At 43.8% G+C, this 26,645-nt stretch overlaps 1 protein-coding gene across 3 annotated transcripts in view; it reads right to left on the bottom strand.

Moving 5' to 3' along the window:
- LOC146370186 (partitioning defective 3 homolog B-like) overlaps positions 1-26,645 on the bottom strand; it is a 209,077-nt gene that overhangs the window by 82,043 nt on the left and 100,389 nt on the right. For 2 of the 3 annotated variants that reach the window (XM_084908589.1, XM_084908591.1), the window contains 5 exons: positions 20,427-20,532; positions 19,947-20,077; positions 16,157-16,201; positions 7,373-7,588; positions 5,261-5,489 (listed from right to left, as the gene is read on the bottom strand). In XM_084908589.1, coding sequence (XP_084764715.1) covers positions 5,261-5,489; positions 7,373-7,588; positions 16,157-16,201; positions 19,947-20,077; positions 20,427-20,532 — 727 coding nt within the window. The remainder of the gene's footprint in view (positions 1-5,260; positions 5,490-7,372; positions 7,589-16,156; positions 16,202-19,946; positions 20,078-20,426; positions 20,533-26,645) is intronic. The other variant, XM_084908590.1, reaches the window with a different exon arrangement.

Below are 26,645 nucleotides of genomic sequence, written 5' to 3'. Positions count from 1 at the left end.
CCCAGTCACACCTGATAGATCGCCATATTTTCATTTGTACAGACTGTCTCTCTCCCTTCCTCTTTCACAGCCGGTCGCACACACGCAGGCGACGGACCAGCTCAACAACCGTACTCTCCACCCGTGTAAATTATGTGCAGAGCACAGAGTTATGGCTGCGTGTACACACTATATCTCTGTACACATAAAGCACAATAACACGACGCTAAAAGGTCTGAGCAAGAAAGACAAAAGACGCACAACTTTACAGAAAAACAAATGCATCCACACACACTCTCTGGAAGATTCACAGTAACCATGTGCCAACTATATGACAACCATCTGACTGTGTGACCAATCGTGTTTTATCAGCACATGAATATTCATGACGGTGGGCCGGTTACCACGGTGCACGCACACACACACACACACACACACACGCAGATGACTGGCATATCTGATTGGCAAGTGGCAACGGTTCAGATGACGGAGCCAGCTGTCCACTTTAAAGGGCATTTGAAGCAAACATTTAGAGTTGGATGTTATCGCCGGGGTTAACGATGAGAATGAGACATACAGTAATTACGTTACTGCAGGTACTTGCAACGCTGAACCCTCCCTTCATCCAACTTAACAATTCAAATCACAAAATCCAGTAAAGTAAGCGTCTTCAGAGGCGGTGCACGATCAGCGAGGTAACGCAGTTGAATTCAAGTTTCAAACGTGCGAACCGTCTATAACAAACATGCACACTTACTACTGTACAACCAGAGAGCTGCAGTAAGGCAGAGTATCCCATACTGCCTCTCTTCCAGACCATCAGGCCAATCAAAGGTGCCCTTAGATGAATATGACAAATCAGCAGCTCGCCCCAGATTGAACTGTACTGAATAGCACCAATTTGCCTTCTCAGTCTACCACCATTACATGCAATCAAATGCAGATAGAGAGCGGGAGCTGGAGAGAGCAGACGGAGAGGGAAAAATTGGAATGATGCAAAGATTAGCGGGGTGGGAATGGAGAGAGGGGGTGGGGGTGGTCGCTGCAAAAGATGGCAAGGAAGAGGAGGAGAGAAAGGTTGAGATTATCACTGGGATCTAATCAAGACCTTCTTACAGTGATGAGCGATGAGGTGTAGGGGAAAGGTCTAAAAATATCCTCGGGTGTATTATATGGTTTTAAAGCACTTGTGGCGAGATGTGATGGGAGAGCCGGGGGTTAGATGAAAGGATGGATGGAGAGGAGGCTCGCTTAGATTAAACTGGAGATGTTCTCGGGTGTGCGGCGTAGGCTGTCCAAACCGTAATCAAACAGAGTGGCAGACAAGAGGAAGAGAGGTGGATGAACACACGCAGAAGGTATCGCTGTAACCTTCGCTGAACTCTGAGGCGCTTAAAACAAAGACAAACGCGATGGAGTGAAGGAGGTGGAAAAACCACATCCTTCAGTCTGTGATGTGTGATGGAGGTGTGCACCACAAAAACCAGCAGCAAAAGGAAAGAGAAGGAGGTACATTCTGTCATCGTTTAACTATTTATATAAACATGATTTATGACTGAATTACTTAGCTCTGTTTGCAGTGTGTATTTTATATGAAGTCATCAAATACTAGTACATGTACCATATTTTTCGGACCATAAGGCGCACTGGATTATGAGGCACATTAAAGGCCTTATAATGTTTTATAATTTTTGCTATGTAACTTTGCACTGTCCACTTTCTGCTGTAACAAAACAAATTTCCCACGTGTGGGACAAATAAAGGTTATCTTATCTTATATTAATGACTAACCTCGTATTGTGGATGGATTATCTCAGTTGTTCTCCTGACTGAAGTTTGGTCCGTTTACAGCATCCTGCCATGCGATTGCATTTGTCTCTAACCATCGGGAACCCTCACGTTAACTTTTATCGAGTGGAAAAAAGTTAGCATTCATCCTCCAGCTTCACTGTGTTTATGCTAGGCTAACATAGCTGTGTCGCTAGCGATCACGTAGCACATCATTATATACCAGCTAGCCCAACTTCAGTAACCCTACAAACGCCACTGCTGTTTAGTTTTCTGTCTTCATTTATGTTGGAAGTGATAGCAGAGCTGTACGTCTGAATTTTTCAGAAATCTCTCAGTCAGAACATGCTATATCATGTTTAGGTGGAAGCTAGCGAGCTAACTTCCTGCTAACTTCTAACTCTGTTAAATGTAATAAATTCTGTTTTCATGGATGCCTGGATGTTAAACTTCATTGTTACACCTGGTAAAGCAGCAACGCTGATCATCTTATTACAGATGAAAGAATTTAGACAGTTTTTAACTCTCAGTGATGCTGCAGTGTTCGTTTGACTTTGGGACCTGAAGCTGACGGAGTTTAGGACCCAGTCGGTATGTTGTTGTTGTTGGACCTCCACTGCTGATTTCAGACAAAAGTGATGATGATCAAACGTTTTGTCATCAGCAGATATTTTGATAACATGTTTAAACAACAACATTCATCTCAAGTCCAAAGCTAAGATTCACCAGGCTTCTATGTACATGCAGTGCTGTGCAAAAGTCTCGATCCTCTCCTCATTTCTTTACGTTTGCTTCTAACGAGATACACTGTGCTTTAGTTTTCTTTGTCAGGTGGTCTACAGTTTCCAGACTTTCTGAGGGTCTTTCAGAGTTTACTTTGCTTTCATCGGTTTCAGTCGTTGTACCTGAGCATTTTCGGAGGAATGTTTTTTTGGGGTGTTTCTTTGTTAAGCCACTTAACACTGATCTGTGAATCATTCAAGCATGAAAAGGCACCTTGAGGGAAAAACCAGTGTTGTTTCTGCACAAAACAGAGAACCAGTCTTAAACTGGATCGTTGGCCACTTTGTTACTGGCAGCCTGTTGCAAAAACAGATTGTTTGTTCCCATTAAGAGTGGGCAAGATAGCATCAAAACTAATATTTCGATCAAATATTTCAAAGACATTTGCAGCAATTATATTTGTGACAATATAATAAAATGCTGCAGCTTACAGGGAGCAGCATTGATTTATTTCTGCAAACAAATGCGGTTTAGATTTTTTTTAAGTACCATCAGATTTAGATGCTTGCATCTGGAAAGCATGTGATTGGAAACAGCTTCATTTTTCAGCATGACAGTGATTCCAAACACGCTGCCAGTGCAGTAAACAACACACAAACAACAAAAACCGTCACGGATTGGCCTTCCCACAGCCCGGACCTCTACGCTATTAATCTACCGTGGGATCATCTCGACAGGAAACTGAACGAGCGGCAGAAACGCTCAAAGAAAAGCTCTGAACGCCCTTCAGGAAGCCCGGAGAACTATTCCTGAAGACGAGTTCAGGCTATGATGAAGATCAGTTCACACACACAAAGAAAAGGACCCTTTTTCTCACTTTCTGCGCACACACACTTCCTGTTATCTGATCTTGGACTGCAGTTTTATTCACAATCCTCAAATTTCGCAATATTTAATTTGAAAAGTCTGAAAACTCAACAACAAAGTCCCTCCAGAGAACAGAGAAATACCAGAGTGAATCACAGACCTTCAGTTTTACTACTGACAAACACAGCTGACAATAAAACGGACGCAAAGCTGATTAAGGTCAACTTTTCATCAAACTCAGAGCTGCTCATCTCTGCTCAGTTATCAGGAACTTTGTTCTGTGTTACAAGGTCTCTTTGTGTTTTGAGGGCTGGAGGACGGCGGCATTAACGTACGCACAGCTCAGCTGAACTAAGGATAAACACAGGAGGAGGCAGACAGGTAGCTCCTGTAAAGGTAAACCACACAGGACACAGCGCTCTGTTAGTCATCCTCACACTCGGTCACACTTAGCGAAGAATAAAAAACATCTTATTAACAGGCTTAGATTAGCCGTTTACACAGTCCACTGAATAACAAAGATAGAATTTTAGCACAATAAAACGGGCTCTATCTCCGCATCATAAAGGTTTATTTCCTAATGATTAAATGGTGCAAGAATGGGAGAAACAAAACCGGCTGAAGGGAGATCGGGGGAAAGGTGGCGACTTTCAAAGAAAAAGAATTAAACCTATTCGATTACACAAAATTAGTGCATATTAGTCCAACTGCCTAATATTACACTTTAAATAACATGCAATTTGGAGATACAATCATTGTGATAAAATGGGACTTTGAAATCTGGAAGTGCTTTTCTGTGTCCCAGTTCACACAGACTGCTTTTGTGAGTGTATTTTGAAAGGCTGCGGCTCTATTTTGCAGATCAAATTGCACGCTGCTGTTTATCTGAAGATCTGTATCTGTGTAATAGTCACGTGAAATCCCACTTCAGAACCACAGTGGGGAAAAACACTGATAGTAGGCAGCAGTTAAGGTGGAAAGTATAGTAAATTGTTCATTGAAACACTTTGCCTCATTCATGCTACGTATGTTATAGTCACGCTGAGAGGTGCAGTCTTAATCATACAAAATAGTTCTGAGTGAAAATTTCAGGCCTCTTAAGGAAAATTTCAGGCCTCTTAAGGAAAATGTGTCTCAGAGCGGTCTTTGTGCCCAGCAGCACGTGACAGCGAGTCACGAAGGCACAAAAAAAGAGCTCAGTGTTCATGTTTTGTCCGACACGGTACGAACGCAGGTGGGATGTACACATATTTGATGATGCACGTCAGTTTTTCTGACAATAAACAAAGAAAAGATGACGGCCTAGTGAACTCTGCTCCTTGCATTGATACAAAAGGTGACCTGATCCTGTGCAGCTGGTGGTTCGTGGGCTCTGAGAGGACAGAGAACATCCAGCAGCAGCAGAAAAGTTCAGGACTGCTTATCGGTGACGAAAAAGTGATCAGCAAACAGCAAAAAAACGCTGATATCTAAAAGTGCAAATGAGAAAGACACAAATTTCACTCTCGTCTCAGCAAACACACTAAACTTCACTGAGTGAGGCTCAGCAAAGCGGAGCAGACTGTCAGACCATTACCACCACGTTTCCACTGAAGTCTGGATGTTGTGAATAATGTGAAACTGAAGCCGGTGACACGTTAAAACAAATACGTTGGTCTAATAAACGCTTTGATGTTCGTTTTGGAAATCACCGCTCTGTGAGAAATGATTTCAAAGCTTTCATATGTGCCGTGTGGTCGGCCGTGTGGTCGGCCGTGGGGACAGCAGGGTTTCTGGCTTTTATAACGTCTGTTTAAACTGAATCTTCAGTCTGCTGTGGTGCATCTCTGCTCAAAGTTTGTATTTTATTACAAAGACACAATAAAGTGAAGCTAATGCTAGCACTCGTTTTAGAATCCCTCACCTCAGCAGGCCGAAGCCGATTTTCTTGCTCTTCTTTTCCGTCTCCTCGGGCTCCTCTGTCTTCTTCTTCTCCTTCTCTTTTCCCTTCACCTTGCTCTTTTCTTTCTTCTTTGTTTTTGCCTTCTTTTTCTTTTCTTTTTTGCCTTTTTCTTCGGCCTGGTCACCAACTCCCTGCCGAGAGGAACTACTCGCAGGCGTGTCCCGACCTGAACTGGGCTCGGTACCATCATCTGGAGGGGAAAAAGAGAAGAACGATATAAGGAGGATGAAACAAAGTAGCAAAAACAACTACTTTGGATTTAATTCAATAAAACATAAACATCTGAATCATCAACCTGACCTGAAGGATTGCTGTGCAGGAGAGACCACCAAAGGCAGCTTTAAGTACGATGACTGCAGGTTATGTCTGTGAAATGTTGTTTATTGATAATAAACTACACAAAAAAAAACAACACACTATTCTGGGGGTGTGACCCGACCAGTCAGTCAGTGATGCTGGTGACTTTTCCACCTTTACACGCTGTGTGAGTACAAACTGTTTGCACGGTCGTTTTCTTGCACGTTCACCTACGAGTTTGAGCCTGGTGCTCACACAGCACGTCACAAAGAGGGTCAAGGGCAAAAAAAACAAACGCATTAAGCAACAATGTGCACAAATAAAAACGACTCGTGCAAAGTGTCAGATAGAGTTTACATTTTTCTCCACAGTGCACTTATCAGCTTTACAGAGAGTTGATTTGCTCTTCACAGAGTAAACCGTGACGCCTCATTGGTTCTTTGACAGACTGGAGGTCTGAGACGCAACACAAACACACAAACACGCAGAAATTATAGACTCCTTGTCAGATTTCATAAGCTAACCAAACTAAATTTATGACTTCAAATGGGGCTTAATTTTATTTGGGTATTCACTTCAGCATTAATTACAAAGACCGTCTTCCGGGAGGATGGAAGTGTGCGTGTGCCTGTGTGTTTGTGCTGCTGCAGACCCACAGCATCCACAATGGCAGCAGACGTGATCTCACTAAAGAGTTTTTGTTGCTGTGATAATTGTGCACATATGTGGGTTTTTATTTTTCCTGTGAGGCTTGTTCACAGAATTTTAGTGTTTCAGAAAATGTGCAAATATCACAACAACAGGTTGAAGCAACAATCAGAATATTTGCTTCAAAGCAGGTCGATGCCAGAGACTCGTCACATGTCAGCATAAAGTCGGGATTTTTTCATCTTTTCTGCACCAAAGAAATAAAGAAATGATCCAAATTAAACAGAAATAAGAAAAAGTATTGAGAGTAATCCGTCCCAGCTGAAGAACGGCCTCACAGGCACTGACTCATCACAAGTGAATAGATTAGAAACTGTGACACGCTGTTCTCCTGTGGTATTAGCTGGACTCAGCTCAGGACCCCACACGATGCATCTGCTGCACATTAACTGCTTCATTTTGACTGTCAAAATATTACCAGTGTTTTCCTTTCTAACAAACGCAGGTCCAGGGCTAAAGAGTGCAAACTCACCTCTGACAGGCAGCGCTCGATAAGCATTTACATGATTTAAACCCAAGCAAAAAGTGACGACAACAGACAAAGAGAAGCACACAGGAGAGGAACGAAAGACAGATTCAGTGCTCTCTGTCGATTAACTGCAGCTCTGAAAGTGTTGAATATTTAGAAGGATAGTGACAGATGTGGCCGCGGTGTGTGTGTGTGTGTTGAAATGCCCTATTAGTCCTATCCTGTGTGAGTGTAGTGATCTGAAACAAGCCGACTCATTACTCTGGTGGTGACTGATAAGACTTGGCTGCTAATAACACAGCTGGGAGTTGAATATGTGCTGATATTTGGAAGCATAAGGTGCTTGTTGCAAAGCCCCTGTCACACTTTACTTGAGAAAATGTAATTGGGGAACACCTAGCGCACGGCGGTAAGTCGAGCGGGCATCAATCACTGCGTTAGAAAACTCCACGTGAACGTGGTGAAGATAAATGTCACCAATCAGACCGAGCTGCAGATACAAATCTGACATTCTAACGCAGCAACATGTGATGTGTAGACGAATGAATGACAATGCATCGTCAGCGTATCGCAGACACGCGTCTCTCTCTCCCGCTTACCGTCATCATCTTCAGCCGGCCCGTCGTAGGATTTATCGATAGCGGCTCTGAAGCTCTCGTTGCAGCCTCTTCCCCTCACCATATTTGGGCGAGGGCGGTGGAACGGGAGGAGTTCGTTCTTTCTGTTGACCTCCGACATGGCCGTCTGGAGGCTCTCCAGGGAACTGGACTTCTTCAGGCCCAGGGTGGGGCCGAGCTCCACGGGGCTTGATGATGCTGTGGGGGGGAAAGGAACTAATATTAGCATGTTGCAGTTGTCTCCTCCTGACAGTCAGTCAGGTTGCATTTGATCATTGAAGGTGAGACTGACAGCACAGAAAGCTACAGCCTTGGCAGCACACAGTGATTTTGAATATGAAACCGCAGTTTCAAGGTAGACAGCTTAGATTAGTTTGAAGTATCACATCTCCCTTTGCTTTACTGCATTAAGTTAAAAGGGTCAGAAAGCATCTCTGAAGAATTTCAAGTGATAAACATCTTAATTTCTGACCAAAAACATGTTCAATTTTGATCGGCAAATTCTGATTAGATCATCTTTAAACTTTGGTGCCAAATCTGAAGAATTTCACTGCACGGCCGTGATGTAGATACTGTCGCTCTGCTCCTGGTTTCAGTGCCACAGAACACCCGACCTGCACATATACGGTAGGAAAGAGACACCTTTGCCCAGGTGTGGTGATCGAAAAACGCTTTATCCCTGCTGCACCTTTCTGTGATCAGATTAAAACCCTGAAGGAGCCACGAGAACCAGAAGCCAGACCCGCCAGGCTACGGCTGAACTCCAGAGAGAAGTGCCAATAAAAAAAGCGATGCAGTTAACTATCCTGTTGTTGAGTCTGTGATGGATGGGAAGTCTGCTTCACCGTCCCGAGATCTCCATCCATCATCACGAGTATGCTGTGAGAGATATTACTGAGGGAGGGAGGGATCTAGCAGGAAGCATGATGAAGAGGAGAACGATGGATGAGAAGACAAGTATTCATGGGAGGGAGAGAGACATCAGATGTGTGTTAGAGCCTCACGTTTCAAGCACACAAAGTCTACATTTGTAGAAACAGCAAAGCTTGCACTAGCAACTGCTGCTATGTGCTGCGCAAACCCAAGTTAAAAGCATCCGGACCGGGTTCAGCCTCGGGCCCCGCTGTGATGTCTCCACCACTTGAGAGGATTGCTGTTTATTAAACAAAAGAGGGAGAAGAGGTAATGCAAGTGTCACTCTGTGCCACCTAAAACAGAGAAGACACAAGAAGGGAAGGAGGAAAGATGACTGGGAGGGAGCAAATTAAGTTTCCTCCAGAGGATATCATCATGGGAAACCCCGGTGGCAGAGAGGAGGACAGAGAAAAATGAGGAAGAAGGGAGGAAGGCTGGGCTAGCTGCCAGCTCAAAATACTGGTAATCCTTACATGCACACACACACACACACACACACACACACACATTTCGGATTCCTTGCTGGCCGTGGCCTGTCGATATGATGCCACTGTGATTCATGATAGCTAAACTTGCATCACTTTAGCTAATGATTCCCTATACACGCTGCTGCTGTTTGTGTGTGCGTGCACACGCGCGTGACCGAGGACTGAGGAGGCGACTTCCACAGCTATTTAAACAACCATTAACCAAACGCACACAAACACACAACGAGTAATAACTCACAATGAATGTGTGCACATGCATAATGTAAGTGGTCCGCTCCGAGAGGAGACGGGCAAAGGCCACAACATGTCAGACTCACATCCATAAACACTGCCCACATGACATTCAGAGGCACACTGAATCACCACAGCGCCAGGTGATTATTCCAAACTGGATCAACCCAGGAGCGACAGCCGAACAGCTGAACTGATGAAACAATTAAACAATAATGTTCCATCAAAAGTCATAAAACTGAGACTGAAACTCAAATTAAATTCTTTCAGGTTTACTTTTTTAATAAGAAACACTAGATTTACGTCAGCCATCAGCAAAACATGCTTTTCCTTGCGAACATCAAAGCCAAACCTACAAAAAACCACTAGAACCAGTTTAAGAAAAGCAAATATAACCCAGTCAGTGTCTAGTTTACAGACAGACCAGTTCCCTTCCAGCTGTGGTCCAACAACCTTTTGTTACGACACCGAAACTATGAAAACTTTTATGTGCTGTTAGCATTTAGCACATGATTTACCGTCTCAGCTCATTAGTCCCAGCTGAACTCCCAAATCTTATTTACATCGGGTGACTCATTTTTCTTGATTTGCATTTTCATATATGCCGTGGAGTATGACAGGGTGTTAGCTGTGTAACTGTAACACTGCGACAGAAGCATCTATATTTGTTTTGACAGTATGATTACATAGTTTATAACTTCTAGAAGCTCAACAGGACCGTGTGCTGCGGCTAACGGGCTGAAGCTACGTGTACTCTGCCTTTAAACAAAGAAAAACAAACAAACAAAATCATTTTAAATACAAGTTTTCAGTTGTTGAGCTGCTGCGTGAAACCCCCCATGCACCACTTTCACCTGATAACTTTAAGTAGATGCAGTAAAAGGACTAGATGTTATAGTCCTTCAACTCAGTGAGATCCGACCCGGCCCTCATACTTTAGTTGATAATCTGTCACTTTTATTTTAAGTGAATAAAAGCACACTTAAAGAAATAAGAAATATAATGTTTGTATTTCCACTGTCTGATCGTGTCGGAGCAGAGCCCCGTACACTTCAGTAGTGACATCATCGATAAACACCGGTGACCTGGTTCGTCTGGCAGCCACGCGGGACTGCGGCCGTAACACTGGCTCCACCATGTTTGACAGATAATCGGCTTCGGATCACGAGCTGTTTCTTTCTTTTCCCATCCCTCTGTAACAAGCTCATCTCTCCAAACATTGTTTTTAGATGTCGATGTCGTAATGTCGATCTGAATCTTGACAATAATACGCCCGCCCCCTCAAGACTGTTCCTGACTTGATATAAACGATGTGAAGCTGTTTTTCTTAACCATGGAAATAATTCTGTCATTACGCACTGAAACCAGGACATGACCTTCAACGCACATATTAAACAAATATGTAAGACTGCTTTCTTCCATTTGTGCAACATCTCTAAAGTTAGAAATATCCTGTCTCAGAGTGACGCTGAAAAACTAGTTCATGCATTTATTACTTCCAGGCTGGACGACTGTAATTCATTATTATCAGGAAGCCTAAAAACTCCCTGAAAAGCCTTCAGTTAATCCAAAATGCTGCAGCAAGAGTCCTGACAGGGACTAGAAAGAGAGAGCAGATTTCTCCTGTGTTGGCTTCCCTTCATTGGCTTCCTGTTAAATCCAGAATTCAAAATCCTGCTCCTCACATACAAGGTCTTAAATAATCAGGCCCCATCTCATCTTAATGACCTTGTAGTACCATATCACCCTATTAGAGCACTTCGCTCTCACACTGCAGGCCTACTTGTTGTTCCTAGAGTATTTAAAAGTAGAATGGGAGGCAGAGCCTTCAGTTTTCAGGCCCCTCTTCTGTGGAACCAGCTTCCAGTTTGGATTCAGGAGACAGACACTATCTCTACTTTCAAGATTAGGCTTCCTTCCCACTGTCGCCAAAGTGCTTGCTCGTAGGGGGTCATATGATTGTTGGGTTTTCCTCTGTATGTATAATTGTAGGGTCTACGTTACAATATAAAGCACCTTGAGGCGACTGTTGTTGTGATTTGGCGCCGTATAAATAAAACTGAATTGAATTGAGATCAATTAAACTTGATGGTGATGATTAAGAATGTAGCAGATTGTTGATTTTTCCACTTTTTTTATTGTGGTTTTTCAGGTTGATGATGGTCTCGTTCATTTGCATCAACGCCTCTTTGGACCTCATCCTGAAAGTTCCAGCAACCTGATCACGTCTGTGTTTAAACAATGAAACAATGAGAAAACGTCCTGAAATGACTGGACAGAGACAAGACTACAAAAATGATGCTGCTATCCTAATACGTATGGAAGCTAATAAAACACAGACTGACCTCTGAGTCCAAAAACTGTTTGCAAAACACTCGGTAGTTGGATGAGCTGAAGTTTTATAAATAGCTTTGTGGTGTTTCGCTGGGTAATCAGGGAACACACACACACACACACACACACACACACACACACACACACACACACACACACACACAATCACTTATAAAGATATATAGCTAACACACACACAAGCTCTCACAAACATTTTTTGCTTTGAGTAGCAGGATTTGTGTCATAAATGTAATTACTGCTGTCCAACTGTAAGATGATAGAATTAAGCTGCTTTTAGAGAGTGAGAGAGAGCGAGGGGTGTGTGTGGGGGGGGATCACAAGTAAGACAAGAATATCAAAATGGTTGGAGGCAGAGGAGGAGGAGGAAGGTGGGGGTTGGCAGAGAAAAACAGAGAGGAGAAAAGAAGAAAGAAACAAAGACAGCAGGCCTAGGAATGAAAGAGGAAGGATGGAAGTGACAACGGGAGAGAGAGAGAGGAAAAAACAAAAAATATATAAATAAAAAATTAAAAACAGAGCACAAAGACAGAGAATGCCAAGCTATCCCAAGGCTATTTTGTTGGCAGGAAGGCAGTGGGCTACTTTCAAAGTCAAAATTACACTAAGGAGCAGCTTAGCAGCAGGCAGCGGCAACAAAGCCAGCAGACCCAACAACATCCCCAACTTCTGATGAACCCAAGCACTCTTTGGACGCTCCAATAAGGAAATGCAGCTCCATTTCTGTGCTCCACTTTTCCATGGAAAAAGACAATATCCAGCTTCTCCCACTGTCCCATCGGGGGGAGAAAAGCATTACATCACAGCACAAATACCACCCGGCCCCGGCATGCGCGTTAGAGAAGACACACACACTTAATTAAAAATTCCTCCTCAAAATAAAATGACACGGTGATCTAAAGGGTGAGGTGTGCAGGCTACACGACGCATCTCTAAGAGCGCGCGTGTGTGAAACAGTCTGGTTTGTGTAAGCAACCGTTTCCTGTTTATTATATGTGTGCAGAGCAGTTCGCAGATCCCGGCCGACGAAATGAGGTTTTCCGATCCCGCGGGGCCCGTAATAATTGAACGGGCATCATAAGCCGTACAAACACGTGACATCATCGTCAATCTCATGTCTCAGTATTTATTTTCAGATTCCCACAGAGCTTAACGCAGATGCAGCTGGACTGAAAGGCGACGGTATAATAATTGACCGAAAGAAACGATAATGCAAATATGTAGCATGGAGGAGTTCCACGAGCGCCACCCCAAAAACCAGATAGTCGCCGGCCTCGCTGCCAACAAGAGCTAATGTGTCGTTTCTGCAGGATAATGACTCCTTCATCTGAGATCCATGTGCACGAGCTGTTTGGAGAAGAGAATCTATTTTTCACTCATTAATGCACGAGCTGTGGAGGCTCATATAGATTCTCGCTTCGGTTTGCTAAAAGATGGAAATCTTAAACATTGGCCTCCACCTCGACGTGCAGTGTCTCATGCATCATACAACATCAGCGCAGCACACGTCAGCTATCATCCTGTAAAGCCTGAAAAGGACGAATGGCCAAACCAGCGAGAAGCGACAGCTCTGACCATCTCCCGATTACTGCTTACCTTTATTGGCTTACTGGGGGAGACGGAGAGGGGTCAAAGGTCATTAGGTATACGGGCGCAGAGCCAAGGGTGCACACAAACAGAGTTAAAACACAGAATGATGGAAAAGCAGTCACTGCTTCTAATAACAGCCGGTAGGAGCTAATGCGAGGTGGCATCGAGCACGATCTGCACGCGTGCACGCAGCCGCGCTGACACAAGACACAAATTGAGCTGCTCTCCCTGCGACAAATTAATCCATCAATCCACATCAGCCTAACAAGGTGGCTTTCAGGTTAAATCCAAAGCAAAGTCTGGGAGAGCCAGAGAGACTGGAAACAAAGGAAGGAAGAGAGGAAGGAAGAGACAAAGGAGACAGAAGGGGATCCAGAGAGATGCGGCTCTCTGAAGACGCAAATTGGCAAAGTGTTGTCAGCGTGCGACTGCTGTCAAAGTCAAAGTTTCACCGGGGAGCGATTCAGACAATGGACTGCACCGGGGTCCCTCAGCATCACACTGGCCCCCGACACACACACACTTTCAGAGAGATGCTGTCCGTCCTAAGCTCCTCTGCCTGTTTGCCAGCCTCTAAGCCTGAATGGCGTTGGCAAGAAAGTGAGTGAGCGAGGGCTGCTGGTGGGTGGAGGAAGCAAAACTCGGCAATACAAAGACACAAAACTGCAACAAAGGCATACAAGAAATTTGGCAGTTTAAGACATATTTGCTGCAGGCGAAAAAAACCTCACACGAGTGAGTATAAACACACGAGACCTTTTCTTTCCCACTTCTTAAGGAAGCATCTGTATTAAGGACTCGCGCATATTCAAGAAACAACTGAGGGCGTTTGTGCGCGTGGATGGAAATGTTCTCGATTCTGGAGCTTGTTTATTCCCCACAATTGACTTTCACATGGAAACAGCTCTCGTGCACTGTTGCATGCAGGCTCACAAACACACGGGCAGCTCGAGGCCGCCTTCATCACCCGAGGCTCGGCACAGCGAAAGGAGCACAGCTGCAACCGCTTACGTCCTGTCAGCAGTTTTGGTGCGTTTGACTCCGTCGTCCTTCTCACAGCGGTTAAAGGATGAGTCTGCACTACTGAACCATACGAGCTAATGTGCTCTGATCATGCAAGTACATCCAATAATGACTCAAGTAATCTTCACGGAGTTTACTTGGGAGCATCTCTTCTGTCGGCGTTTCCTCTTCCACAGCTCGTTTGATTCATTACCAGAATGACGGAGCTCCTATTTCTCAATGCCGCCACAAAGACGTCAAACACGTCTGACCACAAACCCCGACACGATTTGTCAGAATGTGAAAGCGGGGCTTTTCTGTGTTTATTTATCGCAAGAATTTCTGAAAATTTTACTGAAGACCGTTTGCTCATCTGCAGCCTCCACATGTGGGATTTTCATTTAGCCACAAAGACGTGCACGCACTCACTTTTAAAGGGAAAGTTTCCATACATGCACACGCACGGTCTGTAACGTGGTCGCCTATTTCCATCGCTTTGCCTCTCAAATTCAGCAGAACTATAATATAACATGAAGTTCACATTTCCCACAGGATGATGGGGACTTTCCATTACAATACTATCACCATGACGGTGACAGCTTTCACGCGTGTATGTGGGTGAACGACTGATGTCGTTGTCCGGAGATTTCTTTGGCTTTGTGGAGGGAAAGACCATTGCTGGAAGTGTAAACAACATTCCCAGAAGTCATTGTCTTTAAACTGCTCATTTCCCAGGACCCCACCCCATCCCACTCCACGCTCTCCCTCCTCCGAAGTCCGTGCAGCTGTCCTGACAGCCTATCGTGGGGCTGCTGGAAGCATTTCAGTTATAAAAAATGGATTAAAGAAGAGGAAAGTGGGCTGTTGCGCTTGCCAGGCACACACTCTCTTTAACAGCTCTCTGGGCTGTGCAGCCTTATAAACACGCTGACAGGCAACAGGTACGGGGAATGTGCAAACGGGCCAGGAAAATAATCTGGAAACCAACCAGACAAAGTGTCCAAGTGTCTTTACTGGACATTCAACAGGCCTGAAACCATGAGGTGAGGTATACGACATGTCAGATATCCAGGAGTCCAGTAAAGAAAACATCTCTGAGTTACCGGGCAGAGCACGCATTATCATCATTATTGGTATTATTATTATCCTGCAGGACTTTAAAAACTGGCAGCAGCCGGCAGTGCAGCAGAGTGAAGAAAATACAGACTGACCGAGCACAAACACGTAAATCTGGCCACAGTTTAATCCTGAATTACAATCTGTCAGTCGTAGTCAGCGAGTACCAGAATATAAGCACTATTATTAACACTCGAGTCTTCCCTCCCGGTAACAGTCCACAATCATCAACACTGTTGATTTAAGCTGAGAGAGCTTTGTTTGGGACTTTTGTCCACACCTTTGCATTTTTACGTTCAGTCCTCATCACGCCCTCTTTCCTCGTCTGCCTTACTCACATTTTCTGGATCCGGCATTCGCTCAGCTCCAAACCAAAGACAAGAAACCGAAGGGAAAAGTGTGTTTTCCTCATCTTTTTACCGGAATGATGGAAAGAGGAACAGACACGGCATCTTTATCTCATTATGGTCCAAATCTAATAAAATTACAGTTAAATCTCTGTTTCCATAACTTGTCTTTCATGCTTATATCATCTTCAGAATTGTTATGGAGCTAACAAATGAAAGTCTGTACCAGCACGTATGAAGTGGGAGAAGTGCTGGACCGAGTGAGGAGGATAAAGGCAGACTCAGAGTGCAACGACGAGTGTTCTTAATGCTGAAGAGGCCGCAAACGTAATGCTGGAGACTTCAAGGCAAGAGAAAGAGAAAAGTTTCCGATGAAAACTTTTACAAACACGCGCTCGTCGGCCGCTGTGGTGAAAGCTTCTGAAGCATCGTCCATCTCTGCCCGCCCGCACTTCAGCTTTCCTATTAGACGACTGCGTCCTCCCTTACATCCTTCTCTCCTATCCTCAGGAGCGGTCTCGTCTGTGAGGTGAGGCCTTGCTCTTCTTTCTTGGTTCGTTTGCAAATTTGGTTTCCATTTGTCTCCAGAAAAACCTTCAACGTGTCCAGCATGTATATGTTTACACCGCAGTTTCTCATTTATTGTGGCTAATTTACTGTTTCTGAAATCTGTTGCATGTGTGTGCGGCACGGATCATACAGGAGTGTGTGGGAGTTTGGCTCACCTGCATTGCTTCCGACCAGGGATCCAACATTGTTCTCATCTGCCACTGAAACACAAGAAACTGATGTTAACATACAAACATGCCTGTCTTTCTGACGTTGCCGCTCTTTGCTCTCACCGTCGCTCTTTAAACCAATATTATGTTTTCTGTCTCATTTTACACGACGGCGGGACAGCCGCTCTGCTTCCTGTGATGTCGGCTCGGCTTCGCTGCTACTGCTAAGTCATTTCCCTTCCTCCCTTGCTCTCACTTCATTTGTCATCCCTCCCTTTCTGTCTTCTTCCCTCTGACCCCCATCTGTCCCTTCACCTTCTGCCCTTTTGCCGCTCGTGTCTCGACTTCACTGTTTTCTTTTCTCTTTTCAGTTACACCCCGTCCATCCAGCCCGTCGCTCCTCTTTCTTTCCCTTCTTTGATCAACATTCTTGCTGTTAATTCGTCCTACACTTTCTGCCTCCACCTCGGTCCCCCTCTTGCTTTTTCTCCCTCTATTCTGAAGCCAAGAAGCTGATGAGCAGAGCTGCAACAAACACAGTGACACGGCTTCTCTAATGAAAACCAAGCCTGAAGCGTGCCGCCAAACTGCCTGTGTGCATCTGACACGGTCTGCACCGCATTCCCCGACAGCGGGGGGATCACGCATGTGATGCACACGGTGTTGTGTTACCACACACACAGGAGGCCGGTCGCCTACTTTTATAATGATTATAAAACTCAAATTCAGCCTTCGAAACTGAAGAAATGAAGTTTTGGTTGAATTCACAGGGAAAAGGATGCGAGCGAAAGCCAACAAAGTTTACTGCACAGAGAAGGAAAGGTGTCAGAGATGGAGCGACAGGGACGGCGATGAGCGAGGGAGGCGTTCATCATTTGCAACTGATCTTAAATAATTCTTCAGTTTTTAATTGGACTGAAAAATGAAATCAGGACAAATTAAATAAAAATGACCCACCAATTAATAGATGAAAACTGTGTCGTGCTCTTTTTTATATAAACACACAAAAGCATGAAGTCGGATCCTAACGGGAGCGTGGTCGTTATATGAAAGAAGGTAATGGAGTTCTCACTAAAGCACATTCGTGGCACTTATTAACACAACTGCATGAACTATTTACATGAAACTACATTTACAGGTTGTGAAAACAGTAAAAGTGTAATGACGGGATTATTCGCTGACCCCTGAGTGTCTCTAACCACGTAGTCTTCAGTGAGCAGCATTCAGAGGCCTCGTCAGCAAACACTTCCTGCTTCAGTCTTAAGCTGCCCTGCTGCACTCCCATACATTCAGCTTTCCTAACAATCGCCTGCAAATTAACACTTAAATCTAGCCGAGGCGCTGCTGTGCTTCTTTGCTGCTGCTGCAGCCATAAAACATCCAAAACTGCCTGATTTTGAAATATCACTTTAATTAAATAGTGCCAAGCTGAAAGCGCCTCTAATAAATAAAGTTAAAAAAGAATTCAGCAAGAAACTTTTTTCACGTCCAGCTGTGATTGCATATAAAGTGAAAAATCTTTCATCACCATGGTGACGTTTGCGCGTGTCCGTGCACGCGATTCGTCTCTTTTTGAGCTCCGTAACAGGAATCCATCCTCACGCGTGTCTCAGGACTCGATATGATCCTGAGACTTTACTTACAGTACTAATGAGAGAAACCTGATTTGCATACGGCGATGCAAAGGCACGTGTGCTGACAGAGACATATTTGCTAATTGATGCTCAAATTAGCAGAGCTGAGTAAACTGGCGAGGCAGTGCGGTTGTGGTTAATATTGGGCTGCGGTTATGACTTCGTTTGTGTTTGGTGCGATAACAAATGCGGCTTTTCTGCCGCAGCTTATAAACTTTTACAAAACCACTGAAGCTCACCCGAAGCGCTATCACAGCAACCATCACCAAAAGATGAGGCTGACACTTTATAAAACAGCCCACAACTAAGGCAGTAATTCCCCTCTATTACATGAGTTACAATGTCATTATATTTACCTACAAACTCTTACAACAGGTTAAAAATTCAGGATTTGACAGGAAACAAAGAAATAATCACACTGTAAGTAAATCTCAGCACATTTCTTGGTATTTTTGCATAAAAACAAAACAAAATCTTCCATCTGAATCTTTAAATAGGGTGAAGTTTGCAGGGAGGGGGTCATATTATGGATGGATTAACCTTGAATTTTTACATCTTTATTTAATATTCACTGCATTGATGTTTTATTATTGAACTGACCTTTTATTTTAGCAAAGTAAGTGTGACATGGTGTCTGCTCCTCTACCAAAAATTCCCAGGCCTCCCTGACCTTATAACGACGGAGCCAGGACAAACTTCCTGTAAAATACCTGGAAGTTATACACAACATCAACTTAGGTCAGAATCAGAATCAGAGAGACTTTATTGGTCCCAGAGGGAAACTGAGTACTTATACTTTACTTCTTAATTCTAATAGCTTTAAGTATTTGTAGGTAAATATAATACCTAATGAATTCCATTTAATTATAGGAGAGTTACACCCTGAGTCACAGGCCAGATTATAACGTGTCACCAAAATTAGCCCATTTTTCTTCCATGTCAATCTTCTCGGCTTCAGCGCTCTCGTCTTGTTTGTGACGTGTGAGCAATATGTTCTTCTGGGCTTTACAGAGACCCAGGGCATGCTGGGAATAGCAACATAACAGAGAGGGATCAAGCAGAACTTCAGGCCAGCCTAGAGGGATAACATTTATCCCAAACATGTAAGGTCCTCCCCTCTGCAGCACTTCTGGGCGAAGCTGGATTTTGCTCTTTTGCTGTCAGTACAGGAAAAAACGGAGGCGTTTCTTAATATGATGTTGTTATTGTGGCTGCCTGATGGTTTGGCAATGAAAACATGCCATTCAAGCAATCGGTTAATAAATCCTTATTTATTTGTCGTGCATTTAATGAAGATCGAGGCTGCAAAAACACAAAGGAGGCGATGTACAGGCATGTAGTGCATACCATCAGTCTGTTACTCGTGTAGAAACAGACGTCTGAGTAGCTCAAATAGTCTTCTGCTTTGTCTCATTCACACACACACACACACACACACACACACACACACACACACACACACACACACACACACACACACATATCTGAAGGAGGAGGACTGAGGGAAGTGACATTTGAAACAATATGCTTTTGTTGTGCTGCTGCATCCGCTGTCACATTACACTGATGTATGCACAAGCACAGGCGTAAGCACGCACACGGACGCAGCATCTCTACAGCTGACTTTAAACAGTCGCTGAAATGTCTCCACACCCTCGAATCAGAGAGCAACAGGTGACCGAGATGTGAGCTCACAGCATCACCTTCCTCACACTATTTGCATGAATAAAAAAAACATAATGAAGCTGCAGCTAAAGCCTGCATCGCGTTAGCACTTTGTTTCTCGCTTTCTTAAGTTTGGAAGTCTCAGATGTTCACAGGTCAACCACAAAGATGCTGCAGCTTCACACTCCTAGAAGCCAAATCACACTATTCTCAGGTCCAAGGCCCCGAAATGTAAAAGCATATACGGCTTATTCTTTAACATGAACCTGATTCTGTTTAGTACAGGATGTAATTAAGCACACAAGACAAACACAAAGCTGCAGCCAGTGACTCTGCAGAGGTCCCACCTGCATGCAGTGGGACAGGTGTCAGTCTGCATGCGGCTGTGGAGAGCATGCCGGTGGTGCAGCAGTCATGCAGAAGGAATATTTAAATGTATGTGAGGATGCACGCAGCCACCATGCAGAGGGCACAACCAGGAAAGATCAAGTCCCCACCAGTGTGATGCTGGTTCTGAGTCGTACCCAGGTCCATGCTCTTCGAGGCTTTGACGTGCTGGATCTGCCACTGGTTCTGGTTCTGGGTGGGAGACTGGGGCTGAGCCGGGCTAGAGACGTGAGGCTTTTCCCTTAAACAAATGAAACACAAGGCAAACAGAGCCCTTATTTTATTTGTGTGGAAGTTGCATCCTGTGTTGTTCTAATAACACAGGAGGGAATCGTTTTATGTTGTTGGACCCTCGTGCAGACAACATTCGCACGTCGATTATTATAACTGCAGCAGCGTTAGGAGCAATGACCTTACATTAAGGAGGAAACAGTGCAATGGAGCACAAGATGCTCAATAATGTTATTTTTTAGGAACGGCTAAAAAATAATAATGTGCGCAACAGTTCAGCGAATGTTTTTGTGATGGTGACACCAACATGTGGATAAAGAGTAAGTCTATAAAAACCTCTGAAGAAGACAAATACTCACCTTTCCTGGAGATAAGAGTTTTGATTGGAGCTGTTGAAATCAGCGTCATGTCCATACAGCAGCCCGTCCTCTTCCTCATCCATGTGAGAGTAACTCCCGTTGGTTACTAGAAAAAAAATCAATCTGATTTAAAATAAAAACCTCACAGCCTGAGAAAACAGACCAAGCATCTTTTCTAGAATCAGGCCATAAATAAATAAACGAATGTTGTACTGCCGACTCGTCCGTGTTGCTGTGGTCACGGCTCGGCGTTTCACGCAGTGCCAGCCAGAGTGGGAACGTATACAATGCCCACATGGATCCCTTCCTGGGTTTTCTCTCTTTGTTACGGTTATTTGGGTATTTGTTTACAGGCAAATATATTTGCCAGATATGACTATTTCTCCTCATATTGGGGCAATAATAATAATAATTGATTACCGTAATTGTCGGGCTATAAGCCGCTACTTTTTGCACAAGCTTTGAACCCTGCGGGTTTAGTCAGGTGCGGCTTTTCTATGGATTGTCCATGATTTTTGTCATATCGTAAGACGATTTGTTTTGTTTGTTCCGCTGTTGTACGGCACTACGTTGCCTGGCGGAAGGATCGGGGTTCAAGAGTGGTATGTTGGTCACATGTCCATCCGCCAGGCAACATAGTGCCGTACAAGTAGCGCGAAAAACAAACTTCAAAGTAGCGCTACGCGTTCAGCGGGAGGCGTCGATGACGAGCGGCGATAAACTTGCGAAAAGCAAGTTATGCTCAACTCCACCGGTGGATTCTGACAGCGTGGAAAGGTGTGAAAACATCCACGATCACCAACGGATTTCGAAGGGCTGGACTGCTGCATGATGGAGAGGAGGACACCGCCACGGCCCTTCTGAGGGTGTTCGACTCTAAAACTGACAACGAGGATTTGTTTGGTTTTGAAAGTGACAACGAAGGAAAGAAGCTGAGAGTGGATGACGAAGCCATCCTGAGCCTGTTCATATCCGACACTGGAGAAGAGGACTTTGGTGGTTTTAGTGCGCAGGAAGAAGAGAAAGATGGTGGTGAATGACTGACGTTTCTTCTTGTTAAAGCCGTGTCGCTGCACCTGAGCCTAAAAGGTAGGCCGAATCTATTTTTCTGGTGTGCTGTAGGTTATTGTTATTACATTTGTTACTCGTTTATGAAGCACAGTACATGTTTCGTACTTGTAATTACCGCTACTTGTACATATACCTAAAAAGTTGTGCAAATATGTACCCATAACTTGTTTTTCAAAATATTAATAAAAGGGGTGTGTCTCCAGACAGCCATCTCTTTCCTGACAATTCCCTTTGTGCATATTCTCTTACATATGATAAGTCAACATTGAAACACCTGCGGCTTTTAGTCAGGTGCAGCTAATGTATGTACAAAACAGGACTTTCCCCTGATTTTAGCTTGTGCGGCTAATATTCAGGTGCGCTTTGTAGTCCGGGAAATACGGTATCTTACTAATCTTTTAAAAACAGGCCAAACACAAAAGCTATTTAGATTTTCAGGGAGGTGCTTGTGTAGTTTTTACATTCAACACAGACACAAAAATCCTCTGTTAGCTTTGAATTTCTGCTCTGCTGTCTGTTAATGAGACAGAGATGATTATTGCTGCACAGCAATGTAGCAGAAAACATCCAAGCAGCTGCCTGCACTGTGAGTCTGCTGTAAGGCCGACAGTATAACAAATGCAGCTTTCAAACACAGCACACGAGGAGGAAGCAGAAGGAAGTGAATTATGCTGCGAGAGTGTTTTGAGGAAGTCCCGACACTGATTTCATGTAGCTGCAGTTTCACAATCACATCTGAAGCCATTAGCGGGGACTATTTAATAATCAAAAAATGGGTGGAGGAACACGTCAATAAACACGTGTTACTCTGATCTATTGTTGTCTTCAAGCGCTCCTCTAAATATTTAGAAAACCCGCCTTTAGTGAGGCGAGAACATTAGAAAGTGGGTTAAAGCGATTCTCACGAAAAGCTTCGCAGACAGAAAGTCTTAAGGATAAAAACTAAAGCGAGTGAGAGACGAGAGGGAAGCGGAGGGAAAGATAAGCAGCTGGATGAGCAAAAAGTAAAGAGAGAGATAAACCACAGCAAAAGTTGGTGCAGATGTGCAGAAGTGATATGGCTGCGTCCGCCTGATAAACGAGCTTATGACAACTTGATACACAGACACGCGATCCACTCGAGCGTAATTTACATACAGTCATCACTTCTCAGAGTGCATAGCTGCCACACAGCACCGTCCTCGCCGAGCGTCCTTTATACGCTCTGCACACGAGCGACTGAAAGCAGAGACGTTTGCAACTGGAGAGGAAAGCGGCGGCCTCCGAACGCATCGCAGCCTCTCATCTCCCTCCCTCCCGCTCGCTTTCTACACTAATCACCTGCTTTATTTTTCTTCTGCTGCCTTTCTTGCAATCTGATATTTTGGCTGTCATTTATCTCTCCTCTCAGATCTCCCATAAATCATTTTATCTCCCACTCAGTTTTCAGCCTTTTTTTCTCCTCCTCCCTGCCAGCACCTTAATCAGCTGAACTGTCAAACACACACACACACACACACACACACACACACACACACACACTGTTCTCACTGACTCCCTCTATTTGAAGTGAAAAAGGCATTTGTTGTGTGGATGATAGCTCAGTATCAGTTTGCTCCAATAGAGGATAGATGAATCCTCTTCTTCCACACTCCACGTTTCCTTCCTGTCATCTGTATTTGTCTACGGCTTGTTGGTCCAATCATCCCCACCCATCTCTCTCTTAGCAGCCGTGGGAACCGGCGCATTCATTTTACAAATACAGAACCAGTCTGAAGTTTGGGTGCACTGGTTCAAGGCTTTTTGCTTTAGCTGTGCAGTTTAATGCAGTTCATTCAGCTGGAATTGTTTAAGAGAACTGCTGGGACTTCTGGTCTTCTTAATGATCTGAGAGCATGAGTCAGGTTGCACTGAGTGGGTCTGTATGAGCGTGGAAAGTAACCGTTTGTTTTTTCAGCTGGACAATGACCCAAAACCACAAAGAAGGGCAGATCTGGCTCCTACAAACGTCCAACCTGAGCCGGACAAAGAGAGAAGCTGCTGCTGATTACTGCTGTAATGTGCATTTACTTATAACTTAAACTATAACAAACAAGGCAGCTCACGCTCTTACTTTGAAGGGAGTAACTTTATGTTCAGTAAATATTCATTCTGTTTTCTTTTTAAACGCACTTTAACATGTTTGTAGTGCAGAAAGAAAAAAGTTAAAGTGTTGTTTTCTCTGCTGGAACTCGTATCAATATACGTGAAACGTTTTCTACAGTTACTTTGTTTTATGTTTTACTTATGTGGGTATGATGCATGTGTAGCATGTTTAAAGGTTTAGATATAAATCCATGTGAAAATGTTTCTGATCACAACAATTTTGTTTTCCAATAAAAAACATATTCAGGAACTTTGTGACATAACAAAATCATAATGAGATGACGTGTCGTTATCCATATATAATTCCCTGTATGCCGATATGCCTGAATTATGAAACTGAATTTCCTGGAGGAACCGACCCGAGGGATTAATAAAGTTTCATCTAATTGAATGCCATCAGTACAAACAATGGTGGTGAGAAACATAGTGTTAAATATTTCTATATAGTATTAACATCCCATGTAGAATCATATGAGACATGCTTGATATCACATTCAAAAGACTCACAGAAAACTTGACCTCTGACCTTAAGATTCAACCTCATCTGAGGTGAGAAACATTTATGGCATCAATTTGAAAATCGTACATCGCCTCGTTCTAAACCTTTCGTGTTTTACAGACCGTGGTGTTTCTGTTACTTCTTTTTAAACCAAATCTTATAAACAGGGACCTGTAACAATAGTTTTCAACTTTGATGTTCAATGATATTTTTCAAAATGTGCCATCCTGCATCTTTTATCCTGTCTTCCTTTTCTCTCCCCAGCCGGTCGCAGCAGATGGCCCCGCCCCTCCCTGAGCCTGGTTCTGCCGGAGGTTTCTTCCTGTTAAAAGGGAGTTTTTCCTTCCCACTGTCGCCAAAGTGCTTGCTCACAGGGGGTCATATGATTGTTGGGTTTTTCTCTGTATCTATGAAGCGCCTTGAGGCGACTTTTGTTGTGATTTGGCGCTATATAAATAAAATTGAATTGAATTGAATTGAAAAAACAAACAACAAAACTATGACTGCAGCTCCTCGCGGTGCCACACGAGGACGGTTTAACCCGCAGGTAAAAGAAACTTCACAGCTATAAAAAGCACATTTACAGACACAACATGGTGCAAAATAAAGTCTTTAGTCTCTTCAGCTTGATTCCCCTTCATAAAACTCTTGGTTGGATTTGTTATTCATCCACCTGGTTACTGCAGTCAGGGACGCGGTTGCTTTGACGGACAACAGTAATTATATCAGATCCTCGTCTGCCCGGCTGGAGCTGTGCACTGTGTTTGGGGCATGTTAATAGATTATCTGACAGATGTGATGATGCAGACCATCAAAGAAGTTTGTTTCTTTCTGTTACCAGCAGATCTGTGTGTCAGTATGCTAACATTAGCTGACGGCTCGCCACTCTGTCCTTTCATCCTAATATGATGATGATGAACTTCTAGCTTCAAAAAGCCACATGTCTGCACTCAAACTCTAACATGCATCCAAAAGTAATGGATATACGGCGCCAAATCACAACAACAGTCGCTTTATACTGTAAGGTAGACCCTACAATCCCAACAATCATATGTACTCTATGAGCAAGCACTTTGGCGACAGTGGGAAGGAAAAACTCCCTTTTAACAGGAAGAAACCTCCGGCAGAACCAGACTCAGGGAGGGGCGGGGCCATCTGCTGCGACCGGCTGGGGAGAGAGAAGGAAGACGGGATAAAGACATGCTGTGGAATAATGTTGACCTCACAGTGGCTACATCTACCTGGGATGCTCCTGGGATGGATCCCACATTAGAGCTTGACTCAAGTCTTGCATGACATCATTAAGGTTATTTTTCTGTGTTAAGTTTCTTCAGGCCCAGAAAACATTTTACTTTCTGCAGTGATCTTCATCTGTAAACGGTGCTCTTAAACCATCACTTTCATTTGTGGTCCATCACAAAAACAATTTAAATACATAAACATGAGAAAATTTGGAAAGACTGCATAATGTGAAAGTAGATAAACTCTTCAGAAAGACAGAGAGAGAGAACAAAGAGTGAAAGAAGAAGATGATGGATAAGAGAAAGAGACAGCTCAGAAATGCAGATATAACACATGTGCATGAATGTGTATGTAAGGAATCACTACACTGAATTTATTCTGAAACACAGAACAGTGCAGTGTTTTAATTTGGACCGCGTGCCAGAAAAACTGTGGATTCAGTGTGTGAAACAGTTCATTAGAACAGTGAAAACACAGGCCAGCGCGCACACACACACACACACACACACCAGTGAAACCACACAACACAACTCGCACAGCCTGAGAAATGTGCTACTGTATGCCAACACACACTAATGTGTGTATGTAAATGACACGATAGCTGAGGTGAATTTGAACAGCAGAGTGTGTTCAAGGTCAGAGCTGTTTGCCAGTCTCAGTGTAAACACACAGAAACACAGCACTGTTTAACACTGGCCAAAAAAAATCCCTGAACCAATACACACACACACACACACACACACAAACAAACAAACAAACAAACACTGATATCATTCAGACACTGAGGACGATGCAAATGTGCACAGCTGCCTTAAACTCTCTATATTAGGACAAATATACCATCAAATATGCTTAAACTCTGATTTACATCACGAGTGTACATCAGATTTTGTCTCCATAACATCTGTAATACCTGGACAATGGCGATAATAGAAGGCGCCCTGTAACGCGCACTCACAGGCAGAACCTTCCAGTAAGAAACAAAACAACCCCGAGGGACACGCGAGTAAAAAGAAGCAGAGAGAGAGGAAGAAGAAAAGAGAAAAACGGGAGCAGAATACCCTCTAATTAAGTCAACTGGAGATGGCGAGATCATGGTTTTTGTTTATGTTTGTTTTCTCTCAGAGACGTTGTTTATTTCTTATGATTAATAAGCAGATTCGCTTCTTTACTGGACTCGGTGCAGATGACCCGCCCACCTTTGATGCAGCTTTTACAGTAAAAAGAAAACCGAAACTAAAGAAAAGAATAAAGTCAGGAACACGTGAAACAGGTGTGCGCGT

This window comes from Perissodus microlepis, chromosome 16, assembly GCF_051167445.1.
Source record: "Perissodus microlepis isolate ML-2025 ecotype Zambia chromosome 16, ASM5116744v1, whole genome shotgun sequence".
Classification (NCBI taxonomy): domain Eukaryota; kingdom Metazoa; phylum Chordata; class Actinopteri; order Cichliformes; family Cichlidae; genus Perissodus; species Perissodus microlepis.
The sequence above is the reverse complement of the archived record's forward strand: the minus strand, read 5'-3'. Positions and strand labels throughout refer to the sequence as shown.